This window comes from Zingiber officinale, chromosome 4A, assembly GCF_018446385.1.
Source record: "Zingiber officinale cultivar Zhangliang chromosome 4A, Zo_v1.1, whole genome shotgun sequence".
Lineage (NCBI taxonomy): Eukaryota > Viridiplantae > Streptophyta > Magnoliopsida > Zingiberales > Zingiberaceae > Zingiber > Zingiber officinale.
Genome location: NC_055992.1, coordinates 125,473,491 through 125,493,901, shown reverse-complemented (window position 1 = coordinate 125,493,901; position 20,411 = coordinate 125,473,491). Strand labels below are relative to the sequence as shown.

The following is a 20,411-nucleotide window of genomic DNA, read 5'->3' as shown; positions in this document are numbered from 1 at the left end:
ATCAACAACTGGAAGTCTTCTTTCTTCACGACCTCAGTTTCATTTCTTGGATTTATAGTGTCTACTAATGGAATTCATGTAGATCCATCAAAGATAAACACAATCTTAGAGTGGTTGCAGCCAAAAACCATTCACAATGCCTAAAGTTTTCATGGATTGACCTCTTTCTACTGTCGATTCATCCAAAATTTCAACACCTTGATTACTCCTATCATTGAGTGTCTCGAGGGGTGCAAGTTCAAGTGAACTGAAGTGGCTATGACTAATTTTCAACTAGTGAAACAAAAGATGACTTAAGCACCCATTCTAGCATTTTCAGATTTCGATAAATTATTCAAAATAAACTATGATGTATCTAGCATTGACATTGGTGGTGTTCTAAGTCAATCGGGGTGCCCAATTATCTTTTTCAATGAGAAACTATCCAGTGCCAAGAAAAACTACTTTACCTATGACTTGGAATTCTATGTTATTGTGCAATCCTTGAAGTATTGGCGGCATTATCTCATGAAGAAGGAGTTTATCTTATTCACTTATCATGAGGCTTTGAGGTACATCAACAGCCAACGCAAGCTGAGTAGTCGACACGCCAAGTGGATAAACTACTTACAGGAGTTCACCTTCACGCTGAAGCATCAATCCGGGAGTCTCAATCATATTGCAAATGCTCTAAGTTATCGTTCTTCCCTGCTTACTACCATGAGCATTAGGGTTATCGGCTTTGGATCTTTCTTATATATGTATGTTGTTGATCCATCTTTTGGTAAGATATTTCAGGAGGTAACTAATGGATTTTGCAAAGATTTTAATCTACACAATGGTGATCTATTTCGTAGAGCATGATTATGCATTTCGGATTATTCCTTAAGGAAGCACATTATCAGTGAATTGCATAACGAACAATACTTTGACCAAGATAAGACATTAGCCTTCATCTCTTCCAAATTCTATTGGCCCAATCTAACCAGTGACGTAGCTCATTTTATGGACCGTTACTTTATCTGTTAGTAATCTACAGGAACCCTCACTAATGCTGGTTTGTATACTCCCTTACCAATTCCCGAAGCCCCTTGATGCGAAGTTAGTATAGATTTCGTCTGAGGTTTACCCTGCACCCAACATATCGCAGATTCTATTCTAGTTGTGGTGGACCGATTCTCTAAGATGGCCCACTTTGTAGCGTGCAAAAAAATCATGGATGCTCTTCGGATTGGCACCCTCTTCTTCAAAGAGATTGTGTGTTTATATGATTTTCCTCAAACTATTACTTCAGATTGTGATACTAAATTTGTCAGCTAATTTTGGAAGACTTTATGGGGAAAATTAGGGACAAAGCTAAGCTTCAGCAACGCCTATCATCCTCAAACAAATGGTCAGACCGAGATAGTGAACCGAAGCTTAGGAAATCATCTGAGATGTCTCACAAGAACCAAACCAAAACTATGGGATCTGGATTTACCTTAAGCAGAATTCACATACAATAGATCAAAGAACATGACTATTGGTTTGAGTCCTTTCAAAGTTGTTTATGGACAAAACTCATCCGAGGTACGGATTTAGTCCCTATTTTGCGTCCAATACAAGCTAACCCCAAGGCTGAGGAGATGGCTGAGCATCTTAGGGTCATTCATTAGTGGGTTAAGCAGGTTATTCAGGAAAGTAATATTGAGTATAAGATCAGGGCAGATCGGTATCGACATCAGGTTCTTTTTGACATTGGTGATATGATTTGGGCTATATTAACTCGTGGCCATTTCTCTGTTAGTGAATACAAGCTCAAAGATCGAAAGATTGGACCTCGCAGAATATTAGAAAAGAATAATGACAATACCTACATATTGTGACTTCCTAGTCATTTAAAAACTTTTGATTTTTTTAATGTGAAATACCTAAGTCATTGTGCTTTTGAGCTAGATACACCCACCCTAAACTCGAGGATGAGTTCTTTTTCACTCTGGGCAACTGATGTAGGAGGAAATCCAAAGTATTCAAATTTGTATCTTTTAGATTTTTTTTAATTAGTTATCCATTAATTAAGTTTAGTTTATTTTTTCTAATTATTTATATTTAATTTTATCATAAATATTAAGGAACTAAGTCTTATTAGTTAATTTATCCTAAATCTTAAGGAATAAGTCTTGTTAGTTAATTTATCTTAAATCTTAGGGAATAAATCTAGTTGGTTATTTTTTCGTTTATATTTTTTTGAGGATTTTGAGAGTTATATAAACCTATTCTTAGATGATATTTATGACAAGTTATTTTGATATTGAATCAATTTGTTTTGCTTAAGCCACGACTACATCTCTTTTTCTTTGCGCTTTTGATTTCTAATAGGTTTAAGCCTAATTTAGGCTATTATTTTTTTGTGTTACTCTTATTTTCTTATTAATCCCTTTGCAACTTCACGCCTCAGAATAATATACATAATCTACTCGGCGTCATTTACTATAAAGTTATATTATATATTTTTTAATTATCAATGAATTTATTTTATTTTATAAAAAAAAATATGTGTGCGTGCTAATACTTTATAGAGACTTCCCATTTGTTGGGAGGTATTCACAATACATAAAAAAAATGACACTTTTGTTGATACTCGATCAAAGGTCATAGACGTAAGAATATACACTTTATTACCGCTCACATTTAACAATTACTAGCTTTATTAATTATATATTAAATATTAATAATATTTTTTATATAGGATGAAATCACTGATTAAGTTACTCTAGTGTCTCAACCTATAGAGGGAAAGGAGTTACAGAATCTATTAGACGATGTACTAATAATATAGATTATGACATTGTCGGTGGAAGGAGAAAAAACTCTCTCTACGATCTTAGCTCTCAAGCAAAAGTCGCATATGATCATGTGACAACTCCTAGGCTTAGAGGTCAACTTAGTTCTTCATCGACTAAAGTGTAACCGTTAAGACAAGAAAATCAAGAATTGAAAGATTGAGACACAGCCTTAGAGCAATCTTGAGTTAGTAGTAAGCAGTCGATGGAAGATCGAGTCAAGAGGTTAGTATAGCAGCAAATGCAAGAATTCTTCTCTCACTTTCCATTAATGAATATTAATCCTTCTACTTTTTCAACGTCACATAGTTCTAACTTACAGGAGACTCAAGCCCTGAACGCTACTAATAAGTAGCTCATGATTCTAAGGTAGCGTTTTTGTTTATCACTAGTTCTATTAATGCATCTCTAATTTTAATTTTTAACTTCTTTTCAAGAACAATGTAGATAAAGGTGCATTATATCACCATCAACAAATATCCAAACTCCCATTAAGGTATATTTTTTAAAAACATGACATACTTATATTTATTAGTTTGTGCATTTATCTGATAAGTAGTTTTTGTTGGATTGAGTCGCACATGAGAGAGGGGGTGAATCATGTAGTTTTTGAAAACTTTTATTTTTATTTTGAGATCAAAGTAAATGTAGCGGAAAAACATAAAAATTAAAAGTAAGTAAGAAGACAAAAACATACATGGTCGATTTTAATTGGTTCAGAGCCTTTGGCAACTCCTACTCTAAGATCCAGGTCCCGCCGACCTATCAATGGGTAATCCACTAAATACCTGTTCCGGAACCGCCTAAAGGGAATTGGGTATAAAGAAAGTTGGAATAAGTGCAACACACTACACTTATCCTTTTGCAATAATCAAGTACAGAATTTTAAGGTTACCAAACACTTTTTGGAAATGGTCGGCTCGAGCTCGGTGTTTGGGCAACTTCTTAGTGGTAGACAAGCATAGCAGCGTCGTAGTAGAGTCGTAACAGGAAGTCGGAGCAGTCGGAACCTCAATCAAAAGTGTAGAAGCTTGTATTTTTATTATCTTTTGAAGTTTGGTTGAGCATTTTTTTATAGGCCGTGGAAGGCGCCTTCCATAGGATTGAAGGCGCCTCCAATGTATACAATTCGATCCTGAAAAGTGTTGATCCTTATCGTAAAAGCGGTCAGAATTTTATCCTACGGAAGCGCCTTCCATGCATTGAAGATGCCTTCCTTCACCTGAAAGGCACCTCGGGCACTGTTCAGCTGAGGTCTTTTGTGCTCCCTGCAACACAAATTTAGCATAGTAATAATTAGCTCCTATCCTCCCTGAACCAGGAACTAGTCAAGATTTCAGTTTAGGGATCTGGACGTCCCAGGGCCAACACGGAGAAGGTAAATCACGGGCAGCTACTAGCCTTTGAAATAGTGACTAGCACATAAGGGAGATATTTATCTCGGCTTTGCCGAGATTCGAACCCCAAACCTCATGGTGGCAACATCTCATGCGCTAGCCACTAGACTCATCTAAGGGGACTATTTTAGAACAATGCATGATGCTTTAAATGAATGATGTAATTATTCTTTTTAATGAAAATGATGTAATTGTTCTTTAATGTATAAATTGTTTACGGATGTTTTTGAATTGTTTATGAATGTATTGTGAATTGTTTGTGGCTGATGATGGTTTGTGAAAGTTGAATGTATAATGAATAGTTTGTAATTATATTGCAATGTTAGATTAAAATTTGGATATAAATAGGATTTACATCATGGAATAAGAGAGTTGTTGTTGGTGCGGTTAGTACTAACGGTCTAACTCAGGTTTTGACGAATGACAAATCAGGTTAAGTTAGGTTTGTCGTGATCTAACACTCTGATCGAGTGTGAAGGATAAGGCCAGACAAGTCAACGGGCTGACCGGATGTCTGGCACGAAGTCCAAGCGGGTCGACGGGCTGACCGGACGCTTGGCGAGAAGTCCAGCTAGGTCGACGGGCTGACCGGATAGCTGGCGAGAAGTCCAAGCGGGTCGACGGGCTGACCAGACGCTTGGCGAGAAGTCCAGACGGGTCGAAGAGCTGACCGGACGTCTGGCAGGTGAGTAAAGGTAAATCACTGGGAGGGAGTGACTGTGAGGACGCGTTCCCGGGAAGGAAACATTAGGCGTCGATCCGGCTTAGATCAATTTCGGATATCTAAGTCGAGATCGTGACTAGATTCCGATCTCGGAAAGACGAAATCTAAGTCATACTCTTTTTGCTAAACTATAAACTGAACTAACACTTTGTTTTGCAGGTTATAATTTATATATTTGCCTCGGACTAACCTTGTTTTGCAGGAAAGCTGCTCCCTAGAAAAAGGTGCTCCGGGCGCCCGGAGGGGATCCGGCCCCCCGCCCGGGAGGTGAATTTTATCCAAATGTGTCGTCGCCATGTGGAGCTCATTGGTTAGACCTGTCACGTCCCACCAGGGCACCCGGAGGAAATCCGGGGCGCTCCGAGCTTCATATAAAAGAAGGGGCAGGGGTGGAGCTTCTACAACAACTCTGAATTGACGATCTGCTCTCTTGCGCTCCTGCAACACTGCGACTCTGCTCCATTCTTTTCTTATTGTGTTACATTTGTCAGTATTCTACTTCTAGCTTTTCTGTACTTAATCATTGTAATACATTATTCGAATTGTTAGTGGATTGCCCAACGAAAGTACTCAAATGAGTACGGGCCTTGGAGTAGGAGTCGACACAGGCTCCGAACCAAGTAAAAAGAACCTATGTTAGGATTGTCCTTCTGTTATACTTTTCCGCTGCACTTACTCGTTTCGAACGTTTTTCGATATTCCCCCCCCCCCCCCCCCTCTATCGATTCCTCACGATCCAACAATTGTTATTAAAATTTTACCCTAAATTAACGACAGAAATAAAAAATCTCTTGCTAAATTTTTCCTATTTTAGCCACGGAATTTTATTTCCGTCGCTAAATTAACGATAGATATAAAAAAGTGATCGCTAAATTAACAACGAAATAAAAATTTCCGTCACTAAATTTAGTGACGATAATAAATTTTAATTTCATCATTAAAGTTAACAATAGAAATAAATTTTCGTCGCCAAGTTATATCGTCAACTAAAAATGCGACCAATTAGTGATTGCTTTTTTCACATTGCCTTGACTATTTGAGTTACTCAAACATTACTTAGAGATTTGTGTTAATCAAATCTTATTTTATACATAATAATTCTTCCCGCTCAAAGCATTGTTCCAACGATATAGCCACCCTCAAAAAAAAAAGTGAAGACTTTTAGGTGGTGTTTACCGTTTGGTTCTCTCCTAGGAATCGGAATGGCAATGGGTATCATAGTATAGTAGAATGGAAATTAAATGGGTATGAGGTTGGGTATCATTCTTAAAACTAATGTTTGGTTAGTTGAATATTTTTAATCGGAATGAACCTAAATTTTCTTTTTTATCCTTAGAGGAAAATAAGAGAAAAAATTAGATGGAAGAGAAAGTTGAATGTGAGAGAAACATACGATGAGAGAGAATGATGAGAGAGAAAGTGTGATGAGAGAGAAAATATTATGGGAAAAATGAAAAGAAAAAAAAGTGTGATGAGAGAAAATGAGGAGAGAGAGCGTGATAAGAGAGATTGAGAAGAGAAAAAGTATGATGAGAGAGAAAGTGTGATGAGAGAGAAAGAGTGATAGGAAAAAATGAAGAGAAAGAAAGTGTTATGAGAGAAAATGAGAGATTGAGGAGAGAAAGTATGATGAGAAAATGTAATGAGAGAGAAAGTGTGATGGAAAAAATGAAGAGAGGGAAAGTGTGATGAGAGAAAATGAGGAGAGAGTGTGTGTGATAGAAGAGAATGAAGAGAGAGAAAGTGTGATGAGAAAATATGGAGAGAGAGTATGATAAGAGAGATTGAGGAGAGAGAAAGTATGATGAAAAAATAAGGATAAAATGAAGAGAGAGAAATTAATGAGAGAGTGTATGATGAGAGAGAATACAAAGAGAAAATAGTAGAAAATCTGTGATGAGAGAAAATGAGGAGAGAGTGTGTCATGGAAGAGAATGAAGAGAGAGAAAGTGTGATGAGAAGAAATATGGAGAGAGAGTATGGTAAGAGAGATTGAGGAGAAAGAAAGTATGATGAAAAAATAAGGAGAGAATGAAGAGAGAGAAAATAATGAGAGAGTGTGTGCGATGAGAGCGAATATAGAGAGAAAATGGTAGAAAATGTGTGATGAAAGAGAATGAGGAGAGAGAAAGTATATTGAGAGAAAATGTGATGATATAATGAGGATAGAGAAAGTATGATGAGAGAGAACAAGGAAAGAGAGTGAAATGAAAGAAAAATTGAACAAATATACTAAGGGTATTTTTGTACAAACTTAATTCTTATTCTCATTCCATTAAAATCCAAGGAAGGGGGTGGGTTTCATCCATATCTAAATTTTTTGGATTCATTCCAAAATCTTGATTCTATTCCCATCAACTAAATACAAGGTTTGAAAATGAATTCATTTCCTCATTCCCAAACCTCTAAACTAAACGTCACCTTATTTATTTATTTTTTTTAAGAAGACTAATTTGGGTTTACTCAACCACTCGGTGCAAATCATTACTTGATATATAATCTACATTATTCTCATTTATTCTTCTCAAAACTTTTTCATATGTGTTTTCTAATTTTTCTACAAGTCTTTGTCTTGGGGTTATTTATATTCTGAATATATTTTATATAAAAATACAATGTATATCATTGCTATTTTTTTATATTATTAGAAATATCATTTTAAAAATAATTTAATTATTATAATGTACATATTATTTAACTATATGAATTTAGAGTTTATTGCCCATTGCTATCTAATTCTAAAATAAGATCCAATGCTAGTAAGAATCATTATCCCTTTTCCCTTTTTTGTAATTATTATCCCTTTTTCCTTTTTTAAATTATTATCCCTTTTTTGTTTGTTTTCTAAACTCGCAAATGGTGGAGAAATTGACGGTGGTGAGTATAAAGGGGAGGAAGGGACATGGATGATTCCAAATGAATACACGAGAAATGTGGGGTGGAGAGGTATTTAGAGATTCGTATACGAAAAGGATTGCACAACAAATGATACTGAATGAATGGGAGGAATTGACAAAGAAAGTGAAGTGATCTCCAAATTGTCAATACTCTTATTATTTTGCCCTCGACAGCCAGGGTAGTGAAAATGAGCAAATTCAGTGAAACTTTTAGTCCACTTTTTAGTCAACTAACACAAGTCCTCTTTTGATATATGGTAAACAAGGAAATGGCAAGTCAAACAGATCTTCAACCAAGTGACATTTGGAGACAAGGGCATCTAAAACCCTATTCTTATCTATGTCTTGGCGGTCGACACACAAATCGGCACACAAACGGGCTCCGCTGAATGATACAAGAGTCATGTTACATAGCCAAGGAACTGATACTAAATATGCCATCCCAAAATGCTCCTTGTAAGCCTTGCAGACTTGTGATACGTATCCACCCATTGGCAAAATGCTTTGGGATATCGAGTGATCGTTCGTCTCCAGACCCAACACTTCAGAATCAGAATGTAGATTGACAACAACAGTGCCATGGGCAGGATTAACTCTGCTTCGGAGAGATTCCAGGAATGCCCCTTGTGGATCCCAGAGTTTCCATGGAAAGATGTCATCACCATCATATGCATCGATGAATACTAAATCATATATATCGGAACTTTCCCGCACAAAGTCCTCGGCATCTGATGTGTGAAGAAAGAGCCGGTGATGCAAGCTTCCCCATAGCAATTCATCTGCATTGGCAGACCTATCAAAGGTTGATCTTTCTCTCAAGGAAGAGGCAGGGAAGCCCATTGCTTGTACTGAAGCTGTGATGACAACTGGATCTATCTCCACAATGTCAATTTTGGCACCTGAAGATGACATGGACAGACACGAATGAACCTGTCAATTTTGGCACATAAGATTATCGATTTCTACCATCTAATATGATATTTAATTGAATGAATATCACATCAATGAAGGTAAACATTATCAAAGACAACCTGAGAAGTTTAGTTAAGAACAGAAGAATTTAAATTTGAAGTTAACTTACCTTTAATTTTACTTGCCAAAAACAAAGGTAGGCTTCCACCGCCATGTCCAATACATAATACCCTCGTGCTTTTACTGCCAGTAACTGCTCCATAAATATCATAACCAGAAGAAGCCAGTGTAGTCAACCCAGCTGACACTACACTTTTAAGATCTGACATGGAATGCATTACTTCAATCATTAGTAGAGCAACAATAGATTAAAATTTAGAGATGCATCAAGAGAAATTGTCGAGGACTTCTGTCGTACCTAAGTAAATGGGACCTAGTACAACTATGTGTTTGTGTACAAGAGTATCATGTCTATGGTTTCATTTACAGATTTACATTAAAGGTATTCATCACAATAACAATTAAGGTTGACTTAAACATTACAATACTGACCATAACTTGAATAAAGCTCTAAAAATGTATGATAGAACACAAGAGGCAGAAAAATCCTCAAAATATAAAAGACTAGACAAGTTCTTGTCGGCTATCATAAGAAAAAAATGTCACAAATGGTTTCTAATCAGCTAATTTTTTTTGTTGAAATGATTAATTCATCCAAGTAGACTAATTGATTAGCTATATTGAAAGAGGCTATTGTTTAAGCATGAAACAGTCAACTTGAAAAAAGATGAAGCTTTTGAAATCAAAATGCATGTTTGTGCACTTGTGATGAAGTTCCAAATGTATGCCAAATAATATATTAGCCCATGGTAAGATTGAGAAATATGACAATAAGATTGGGATGCTACATCAAAAAAACAAAAAGATCTTTCACAACACATGAGAGAACCATTTCATTAATAAAGTGAGCCGAGGATATTACAGGGTACTGCCAAACAATGTGGCTGCTGCATCAAAAGTAGTGAGTGAGGGTCTGATTCTCTGTAAGCAGCCATAACTTTGGCTGTGCTTTGGCGAGTGTGGTCATTAAAATGAAGTACACGCCACTGGTAGCCAAGTATCCATAGCTTTCCAGCATTTTCAAAATTTGGAAGGAGTTCTTGATACCTTTGCATCGATCTTTCTATAGCAGGCCATTGCTCTCGAGCCTGCAAGAAATGATAAATCTTTATACGCAATGGTGGTCTACAAGAAAAAGAGTGGGAAAAAATTAATATAATGCATTGACATGTAACATCAATTATACACAATCACTACGAGTTAAATTTATTCATTTCAAAGTTACTTTTCAAACTTTACAGATACTAAATGGCAATGCAAGCCCGAGATCTATCTATGTGAATGAATGTGGTGCCTTCCATTTTGTGCAAATGGTACAGAAAGCTTGGACAGTGCAACAACATCAAGCGAAGTAAGGATTGAGCATTTTGAACATTTGTAACCAACATACATATTGTGATAAACTCTCCATTAGATTTTGAGGTCTTAGACAAAATCATGCTGATCGTACTGGCACTAGTCATGAAAAAACTCTATACTTCATCTCTCCATGTGGAGACCCTCCTAGGTTTAATCAGCGCAAACAAATCAAAACACAATCCAAACTTTGAAACAGCAAAAATTGAGTGATCTGAATCATGGGGAGAGGAATAGATAAAGCTCGAGAGTTGAGATCAGAACCGGCCGGGAAGAAGGGTGGGAAACAACTGAGACGACGCCGTTCCCATGTTCGGAAGCCGATCGGAAGACAGTGTGGCCGCCGTCGCCCCACCACTCGTCGGCGTAGGCCCAGTCTCCCTCGTCGGTAGGAAGGCCGCGGACGGCCGCGGACGAGGAGGAGCAGAGCCGGCGGACTCCACTCCTCGACTTCCGCAACGCCAACCTCCACATCACATCGACTCGGCGATCGGAGTAGCGCCGCGTGGGTTTTCCTCTCCCTTTTCAAAAACCCTTCCTCGCGACGGCGACGACAAATGACTACGTTGACATTTTTATCCATCATTTTTACAGCTGTTATTTTTTATTATTATTATTTTTAGTTATTTTATATCTAGTTAATCATTTCAAACATTTGTCTAGCGTTTAATTTATTTTCCAATTTATTATGTATTCATATAATTATTCATTTATTATTTTGTAAAAGCTATTTCAAAAAAGTTTAAGAGTATGGAAATTTTGGGTAAAAATCAAAAGAAATTCCTTTTTTTTTAATTAGAATAGATAAAATGACACCCCTCTTTTATTTGTTATCTCAACATCTCATCCTACCTTAATATATCTTTGTAGATTTTTCTTTTTACAATAATTTGTCTAATTATAATAATTATGATTTCATAAGTACTATATAAATATAATAATTATAATTTTATAAATACTATGAGCCTACGATTATATAATTATAATGATTACGATACCTTAGTTGTTATAAAATAATTATGGCTAATGTTGACAAAAATAAATACCAGCAATGATTTATAGCTAATGTAATATAATATTAATCAGTATTAACTAATGTTATCAAAAATGAAATATTTATATTCTAATGGTCATGAAGTATAATTATTATTTACAATATTATTAATATTAATAAAAATTAAAGTGCTACTTCAACATAATATTTGATCTGACTAGAGGTAAAGTACTCATATGCTAACCATTATAAACTATAGCTACTAAAATACAATTTTATAATAATTATGAAATTATAATTGTGATAATTCTATAGTAGTTACTGAATCATAGTTATTATAATTAGATAGCTGCAACTCAGTAGTTACTAAAATTAAATAGCAGTTAAGAACTCATCTACAATAACATTAAAAGTATAAATAATTTTGAAGAAAAATGACAATTTAACAAAATGCGCAGGTGGTTTTGCATTTTCCCCATTTCAGTACTTGATTTTGAAATTGTCCACACAATGTAGCCTCGTTGAATTCATTTATCATTTTACCCTCCTTCCTCCTCTATTAATGTTTATCCAAAAATTAGCACCACAATGCCATGTTGTCCTTTTCTCCTCTCTCTATCTCTTCCTCTTTACCTCCTTGTCTTTATACACTTGAGTGTCATGCTCACCATGGAAGATCATCTCGAGTTCCGCAATTGGAAGATCTTGAGGGGCCCTGAAGTCGATGAGGATGATTGGAAATCCTCGTAGGAGCACGACTTCATAGACGAAACCATTATGCTCGACTACTTTATGTTAGATTAGTGCGAGGAGCGCCATAAAGAAGCCTCCTTTGATGAAAATGGCCACAATGAGGAGATGATTGAGTCGGCGACGATGAACAATTCAAAAAGTCTTAATTGGATCGATCCGAACATAAAGGGGAAGGACATTGATTTTCTGGAGGTGAGTATTGATTCGGATAGTTGTGGGTTCGATGAGCTGGAAGGGGGAGAAAAAATCGCATCATGGTAGTCAAAATGACGAGCTTGGTGGAAATTATCAAGAAGAAACATGATGATGATAAGGTGAAGAAGTAGTGGGTGTAATGATCTAGTGCGTTAAATACGCAAAAAGTGCAGCGGAAAAACTAACTAAATCCTTTCCAGGAGATTCATGCGAAGGAAAAATTATATACTAAATTTGTTAAAAAGGGAGTTATATCTTCAATACGTAAACACGAATTCTCCACAGCAAGGATCTCAGTATGATCACATGTTGAGAAATAAGGAACACACTGTTGTTAATTTTTGGAAATCAACAACACACTGTTGTTAATTTTTGAAAATCAACAACACAATGTTTCAGTATTATTGATTTTTGAAAACCAACAATAAAAGTATTGTAAGTTTATCTTTATGACCTATAGATATTTATTATTTTTGATAAGTTACATTGAAACAATATATAATATCTAAAGCTAATCTAGTATATGATTTAACTTTTCAATCAATAATCTTTAGCATTCTGTGAGCTAAAGATAATACAATCAATATTTCTTTGATAAACAGATAAAAAGGCATACAACATCTGATATGGATATATGGCAGAGGGGTAATTAAGTGTAGATGGAAGGACATTTTGGTCTTGTCGTTGGTTAGGGCTTTAAGAGAGGAAATGGGTACTGTAGCAAGGGGGGGTGGTTCGTTCGTTTGGGTGCTGCCACCCACCTGCCTTCCTTTTCCTTCTCCTCGCGATGCCGACGCCGACCACCACCTCTTCTCCTCTCCCTCTCCTCACCATGCCGCCACCTCTCCTCACCATGCCGCCACCTCTCCTCTCGACGTCGGCCACAACTCCCCTTCTCCTCCTCGCGATGCTGCCGCTGGACTCCTTCTCTCCCACGCTTAGCTTCCCGCTGGTGCTCCTCTCTCTCCTCTCCCTCTCCTCACCGTGTCGTCACCTCTCCTCACCGTGCCGCCACCTCTCCTCTCGACGCTGACCACGACTCCCCTTCTCCTCCTCGCGATGTTGCCGCTGGACTCCTTCTCTCCCACGCTTAGCTTCCCGCCGGTGCTTCTCTCTCTCCTCTCCTCTCGCCGGAGCCGCCTCAGATCTGTCTCCCTCTTCCTTCCAGCGTTCGCAGCTACCTGCTGGCAGCTTCCTCTCCTCCGCTCGCAATTGGCCATCGTCGGCACAGTGTTGCCGCCGCAGACTCATCCATCTCGCAGCCCCCTCTGCTGCTGGTCGACGCCATCCACAGCCAGGCAACATCGTATCCGGTGGCTAACGATGTCCTCCGGACCGTCCTCATCAGTGCGTATCCCTTCGATCCATCCGGTCATACATGTTTAATTATGGTCCAGCATTCCGCGTGGTTCCTTTCATTTAGATTGTCTCCGACCTTCGTGTCGTTACTGTGTTCGGGTCTTCGCGCCTATCTAGCTTCTGCGCTGTGTAACAGTTTATGTGTTGACCTTGTCTGTGTGTCGTGTCTCGGTCTACGTGCCGATTTCGTGTGTTGGTGCGGTTAGCACTAATGGTCTAACCCAAATTTTGATGAATGACAAAATATGTTAAGTTAGTTTTGTTGTTGATCTAACACTCTGACCGAGTGTGCAGGAGAAGCCCAGACAAGTCGACGGGCAGACTGGATGTCTGGCATGAAACCCAGCTAGGTCAACAGGCCGACCGGATAGCTGGGACGAAGTCCAAACCGGTCGACGAGCTGACCGAACGTTTGGTATGAAGTCCAGCTAGGTCGACGGGCTGACCGAATAGCTGGCGCGAAGTCCAGACGGGTCGAAGGGCTGACCGGACATCTGGCAGGTGAGTAAAGGTAAGTCACTGGAGGGGAGTGACTGTGAGGACGCGTTCCCGGGAAGGGAACTTAGGCACCGATCCGACTTAGAACCATTTTGGAACTCTAAGTCGAGATCGTGACTAGATTCCGGTCTCGGAAACACGGAATCTAAGTCATACTCCTTCTATCTTGAATTATAAACTATGCTAATAATATGTTTTGCAGGAGATATGAGTGCTTCGGACTAACGTTTTTCTTGCAAGAAGGAATCTGCTGGAAAACAGGGTCTGGGCGCCCGGGAGGTACCCAAACGCCCAGAGGTCCGGGCACCCGGGAGGTACCCGGGTGCCCTGAGGTGAAATTTTATCCCCAACGTCGCTATGCCACGTGGAGTTCGCTGGTTGACTCGACTACGTCATAGTCGAGGTGCCCTGAAGGTTCCAGGCACCCCGAACCTCCTATATAAGGAGGGTCAAGGCTGAAGCTCCAACAACAACTCAGAATCCGCTCTCTTGTGCTCTTGCGACGCTGCGAAAAGTTCTCCGACAGTGCTAGTTTGTTTTTAACTTTTATTTTATTGTTGGTTCTTTCTTTCCTAATTAATTCTGTACTTAGTCTTGTAATAATCTTTCGAATTAATTAGTTATTGCCCAACGAAAGCACCCTTGTGTACGGGTCTTGGAGTAGGAGTCGACACAGGCTCCGAACCAAGTAAATTGAACTGTGTTAGCGTTGTTCTATTTCCTCGCTTATTCCTTTTCCGCTGTGCTTACTCGACAAAAGTTTTAAATCGATATTCACCCCCCTCTATCGAACGATCACGATCCAACATCGTGTCTTGGTCTGTGTACCAATCTCATGTTCCGGCATGTGTGTCGTTAGTACCTTCTGGCCTGCGTGTCGGTGTTTTATCTCGACCTGCAACTCGACTTCTAGTTCCGTGCCGCGTCCGGCTCCGCGTCGTCAGATCCAGCTCCTCGTCCAGCACAGTCATCCACTCTTCCAGGTCCCGACCACTCGAGCAGCATCCCATCCGAGGGCGCCCCCCTGGGCTAGGGTATGCTTTCTGTACTCGCCCCTCGTTCATTTCATTATTATATTATTAGCTTGTTACTTATGCATTCGTTGGATCTGCCTCGAGCCTCGGGGTACCAAGGACCGGGGGGGCCCGGTCGCTGGCTGTAGGTAGCGTTAACCAAAGGACTTCGGAAGACTTGGTCAACGTAGAAGTCATCTCAGTATAACCCCCTCCGAGACGTCGGGACTCGGTCAACATTTCATCCCCCTCACCCCGCGGTCCGTCTGACTCAGATTTCGGACAGGATTAATTTGGCGTCATCTGTGGGAATCTCCTTCACCTGTTCTGAAACGCGAAGATGAACGACGTTGGGAGATTCTCTGCCATTATCAAAGTCTCGGAGGATCTCGACGAACATATTATCTTCTACTCTCACTCCACGGGTATTCGAGAGTCGAGGAATTGAGTTGGAACAGCAGCTTCCCGACAGGTTAGTTTTTCCATTACATTTTTTCCCTGACTCCACGGGTATTCGGGAGTCAAGGGATCGAACCCAACCCTCAACCGGTTGGCGCGACTCCTCAGTCAGGTATGCTACGGGCTCTGCTCTCTTTTTACGATTATAGGATCTGCTATACTGCCCTTATAAGAGAATAAGATCCTAGTTTCTTGATCAAAAACTAGGGTCTTCGATTTTTGATCGGACACTAGGGGTCCAGCTCCCCACTTATACATTAGGGACACAACTCCTTGCTCTTACACTAGGGACACAACTCCCCAATCATTGACTCGCATACGACTTCCCGATCAGGATCTAGGGGCATCACTCTTTGATTACAGACTATGGACCATACTCTCCAATCAGGGACCAAGGCCTCAGCTCCCCGATCAGGTGAACTGATCAGATGAACTACAGGTTCTGCACCCTTCATCATGAGGGTCTGCATCCTCTTACTGCTACAGGCTCTGCACCCTTCACCATAAGGGTCTGCATCCTCTTACTACTACAGGCTTTGCACCCTTCATCATGGGGTTCTACATTCTTTTAATGCTATAGACACTTTACTCTATTATTACTATATGCTCTGTATTCTCCACCTGTTTTGCGTCCTTTTACGTTTACAGGCTCTGCTCCCTTCACCCGCGATGCTCTGCTTCCTTCTATTGCTACGAACTCTATTCCCTTATATATGACTATGGGCTTCACTTCCTTTGATGGTCGGGGCTCAGATTATTCTCTCCCTGACTCCGCGGACATTTGGGAGTCACGGGATCGACACTATTTTTCTTCCTGACTTCACGAGTATTTTGGAGTTGAGGGACCAAGACAGATCCTTAGTCGGTCGACAGCACTCCGCGATCAGGTATGATAAAGGTTCTCCTCCCTCATATTGTTATGGGCTCCGCTTCTATGGATTTCAAGGCTTATCCTCCCCCGGTCGGGGTTGAGTTATCGCCACTAGTCTCGGACCAGAGTATCACCACCGGTCTCGGATCGGAGTATCGCTAACGATCTCTCGGTCGAGCTTCCAGACCAACTCTCGGTCGGACTTCCAGATCAATGCTCGATTGAGCTTCTAGACCAAGTCTTGGTCAGACCTCCAGATCAAGTCTGGGTCAGACCTCCAGATCAATTATTGGTCAGACCTCCATATCAAGTATGGGTCAGACCTCCAGATCAATTCTTGGTCAGACCTCCAGATTAATTCCTAGGCAGATCTCCATAACATTTCTGGGTCAGACCTCGAGATCAATTCTTGGTCAGACATCCAGATTAATTCTTGGTCAAATCTCCATAACATTTCTGGGTCAGACCTCCAGATTAATTTCTGGTCATATTTCCATAACATTTCTGCGTCAGACCTCCAAAGCAATTCCTGTTCAGATCTCCAAAACATTTCTTGGTCAGGCCTCCTGAGCATTTCCTGGGCATGTCTCCATATCAATTCCTGGTTAGGCTTCTAGAGCCTTTCTTGGTCAGACCTCTAGAACATTTCCTGGTTAGGCCTCCAGACTCTCGTCCCAGTGCGAGTTATAAGTGAGCATGCTCTCACGCCTCCAGACTTCCGCCTCAGTGCAAGTTATAAGTGAGCATGCTCTCACGCCCAACGACCGGCAGGTCGGGTCCCAGACTCTCGCCTCAGTGCGAGTTTATAAGTGAGCATGCTCTCACGCCTCCAGATTCTCGCCTCAGTGCGAGTTTATAAGTGAGCATGCTCTCACGCCTTAAGACTCTCGCCTAAGTGCGAGTTATAAGTGAGCATGCTCTCACGCCCAACGACTGGCAGGTCGGGTCCCAGACTCTCGCCCCAGTGCGAGTTATAAGTGAGCATGCTCTCACACCTCCAGACTCTCACCTCAGTGCGAGTTATAAGTGAACATGCTCTCACGCCCAACGACCGGCAGGTCGGGTCCCAGACTCTCGCCCCAGTGCGAGTTATAAGTGAGCATGCTCTCACGCCTCTAGACTCTCACCTCAGTGCGAGTTATAAGTGAGTATGCCCTCACGCCCAACGACCTACAGGTCGGGTCTCAGACTCTCGCCTCAGTGCGAGTTATAAGTGAGCATGCTCTCACACCCAACGATCGACAGGTCGGGTCCCAAACTCTCACCCCAATGTGAGTTATAAGTGAGCATACTCTCACGCTTAACGACTTCTTGATCGGCACTCACCCCTCACTCGCCGCTCTGCCCGACACTCATCACACTTGCTTCACTTGCCGCTCTGCCCCGACACTCTCAGTTCGCGTTTTCGCTCACCGCTGTTGCTCGGTCGTCACTCACCCCTCACTCGCCGCTCTGCCCGGCACTCACCACACTTGCTTCACTTGCCGCTCTGCCCGACACTCTCAGTTCGCGTTTTCACTTACCGTTGTTGCTCGGTCGGCACTCACTCCTCACTCGCCGCTCCGCCCCGACACTCAGCCCGGTCGTGATTTATTGATGCTCGGTCAGTATTTTTCTTGGTTGCACTCACGGCTTTTCTCGTCCATCATTCTCTCTATTACCCGATCACGATTTATTGATGCTCGGTCAGTATTTTTCTCGGTCACGCTTACGGCTATGTTCGTCCATCATTTTCTCTATTGCCCGGTCGTGATTTACTATCACTCAGTCGACACTTTTTCGGTCGCCCAGAAATGATTTATTGTTGCTCGATCGTTTTACTCGGCATCTCTCGACCGTCTGCTCGATATCGCTCGACATTCACTAGATCGCTCTTTCGACACTCGCTCGATATGTTTTTTATCGCTCGGTCGACACTTATTCTTTTCGTCGCTTTACCGGGTATTCGTCATCCACAACTACTCGTTCGACGTTATATGACAGACCCACAATATGACTCTGCATTCAGTAGTGATTCTGTGTTTCATTTAGATGGGTCTAGTCAGTCAGACTTGCGCCTCCTTCAACTAGACTTGAGGGGGAGGCGTATGATATGGATATATGCCAAAGGGGTAATTAAGTGTAGATGGGAGGGCATTTTGGTCTTGTTGCTGGTTAGGCTTTAAGAGAGGAAAATAGGTGTTGTAGCAAGGGAGGGGGGGGGGGGTTCGTTCGTTTGGGTGCCGCCACCCACCTGCCTTCCTTTTCCTTCTCCTCGCGACGCCGTCGTCGGAGCCGACGCCGGCCGCCACCTCTTCTCCTCTCCCTCTCCTCACCGTGCCACCACCTCTCCTCTCGACGCCGGCCACGACTCCCCTTCTCCTCCTCGTGATGCCGCCGTTGGACTCCTTCTCTCCCACGCTTAGCTTCCCGCCGGCGCTCCTCTCTCTCCTCTCCTCTCGCCGGAGCCGCCTCATATCCATCTCCCTCTTCCTTCCGGCGTTCGCAGCTACCTGCTGGCAGCTTCCTCTCCTCTGCTCGCAGTTGGCCATCGTCGGCACAGCGTTGCTGCCGCAGACTCGTCCATCTCGTAGCCCCCTCTGCTGCTGGTCGACGCCATCCACAGCCAGGCAACATCGTCTCCAGCGACTGATGATGTCCTTCAGACCGTCCTCATCAGTGTGTGTCCCTCCGATCCATCCGGTCATACATGTTTAATTACGGTCCAGCATTCCGCGTGGTTCCTTTCATTTAGATTGTCTTCGGCCTTCGCGTTGTTACTGTGTTCGGGTCTTCGCGCCTATCTAGCTTGTGCACTGTGTTCCAGTTTATGTGTTGACCTCGTCTGTGTGTCGTGTCCCGGTCTACGTGCTGATTTCGTGTCCTGGCCTGTGTACCAATCTCATGTTTCGGCCTGTGTGTCGTTAGTACCTCCCAGCCTGCATTGCGGTGTTTTATCTCGACCTGCAGCTCGACTTCTAGTTCCGTGCCGCATCCGGCTCTGCGTCGTCAGATCCAGCTCCTCGTCCAACACAGCTATCCACTCTTCCAGGTCCCGATCACTCAAGCAGCGTCCCATCCGAGGGCACCCCCCTGGGCCAGGGTATGTTTTCTGTACTCGCCCCTCGTTCATTTCATTATTATATTATTAGCATGTTACTTATGCATTTATTGGATCTGTCTCGAGCCTCGGGGTACCAGGGACCCGGTCGCTGCCTGCAGGTAACATTGATTAAAGGACTTCGGAAGACTTGATCAACGTAGAAGCCATCTCAGCATAACCCCCTCCGGGACGTCGCGACTCAGTCAACATTACATTCCCTCACCCCGCGGTCCATCTGACTCAAATTCCGGACAGGATCAACATCCATTATTAATCTCAAACAAATACCAACGTAAACAATAGGAGTAAATAATATAAGGAAAATGACCATGGTATAAACATCGAATGCGACAAAGAAAATGAGTTTTCAGGAATAATTAGGGATGCAAAGCTGCCTTGAAAAGATAACTGTTGATTAAGGGTTGTGTGGCAAAGGGGCTGCAGACGTGAATCCTCCTCTTCGGGGGGGGGGTTGATGGGAGCTGGAACCATGGTGCTAGGAAGGGTGGCCGGATCTCTTCTTCTAAGGAGATGCTCAGCCGGATGGATGAAGATGAAGGCGCGCAATGCTGGATGGAAATGGTCAGAGAATCTCCTCTTCTAGCTCGAAGAGGAGAGGAACTCCGGCGATGACGTGTCTATGGAGGTGACTCGAAGAGGAATGTGCGGCGTGGCTGGATGGTGATGAGGATACAACCGCCAACCCTTGGTGGTAGCAAATGAGAAGGGGGCGTCGAGTGGTTCCGAAAGAAGCTCAAGGAGATGTGAGGGAGAAGGAAAAGTGAGAGCCGACAGTGGTGAGGTTGGATGGCGTCGCCGGTCCTTTGGTGGAGTGGATGGCAGAGCAGCGTCGGGGAGAAGGTGCACTGGCTTGATAGCGTCGGGAGAAGATCGCGTAAAGAGCAGAGAAGATGATTCCTCCTATTCCTATAGCTTCTCTTGAATCTCATCTCAGATATCAACAGACGGTCATAAATATT

General features: G+C 41.9%; 1 protein-coding gene across 1 annotated transcript; it reads right to left on the bottom strand.

Moving 5' to 3' along the window:
- Window positions 1-7,944: 7,944 nt before the first annotated feature.
- LOC121970995 lies at window positions 7,945-10,772 on the bottom strand. Its single transcript, XM_042522047.1, has 4 exons — window positions 10,472-10,772; window positions 9,714-9,939; window positions 8,901-9,053; window positions 7,945-8,718 (listed from the first exon to the last, which is right to left on the bottom strand). The coding sequence occupies exons 1-4, from the start codon at window positions 10,679-10,681 to the stop codon at window positions 8,042-8,044; spliced, it is 1,266 nt and encodes a 421-aa protein (XP_042377981.1). The 5' UTR covers window positions 10,682-10,772; the 3' UTR covers window positions 7,945-8,041.
- Between the last annotated feature and the right edge of the window lie 9,639 nt (window positions 10,773-20,411).

Excerpts from the sequence above, each read along its gene's own strand:
- LOC121970995 (XM_042522047.1), bottom strand. The coding sequence starts at position 10,681 with ATGTGGAGGTTGGCGTTGCGGAAGTCGAGGAGTGGAGTCCGCCGGCTC. Across the intron at positions 9,940-10,471 it reads CCCACCCTTCTTCCCGGCCG|GCTCGAGAGCAATGGCCTGC; the intron begins GTTCTGATCTCA and ends CATTTCTTGCAG. Across the intron at positions 9,054-9,713 it reads ACATTGTTTGGCAGTACCCT|ATCTTAAAAGTGTAGTGTCA; the intron begins GTAATATCCTCG and ends ATTCCATGTCAG.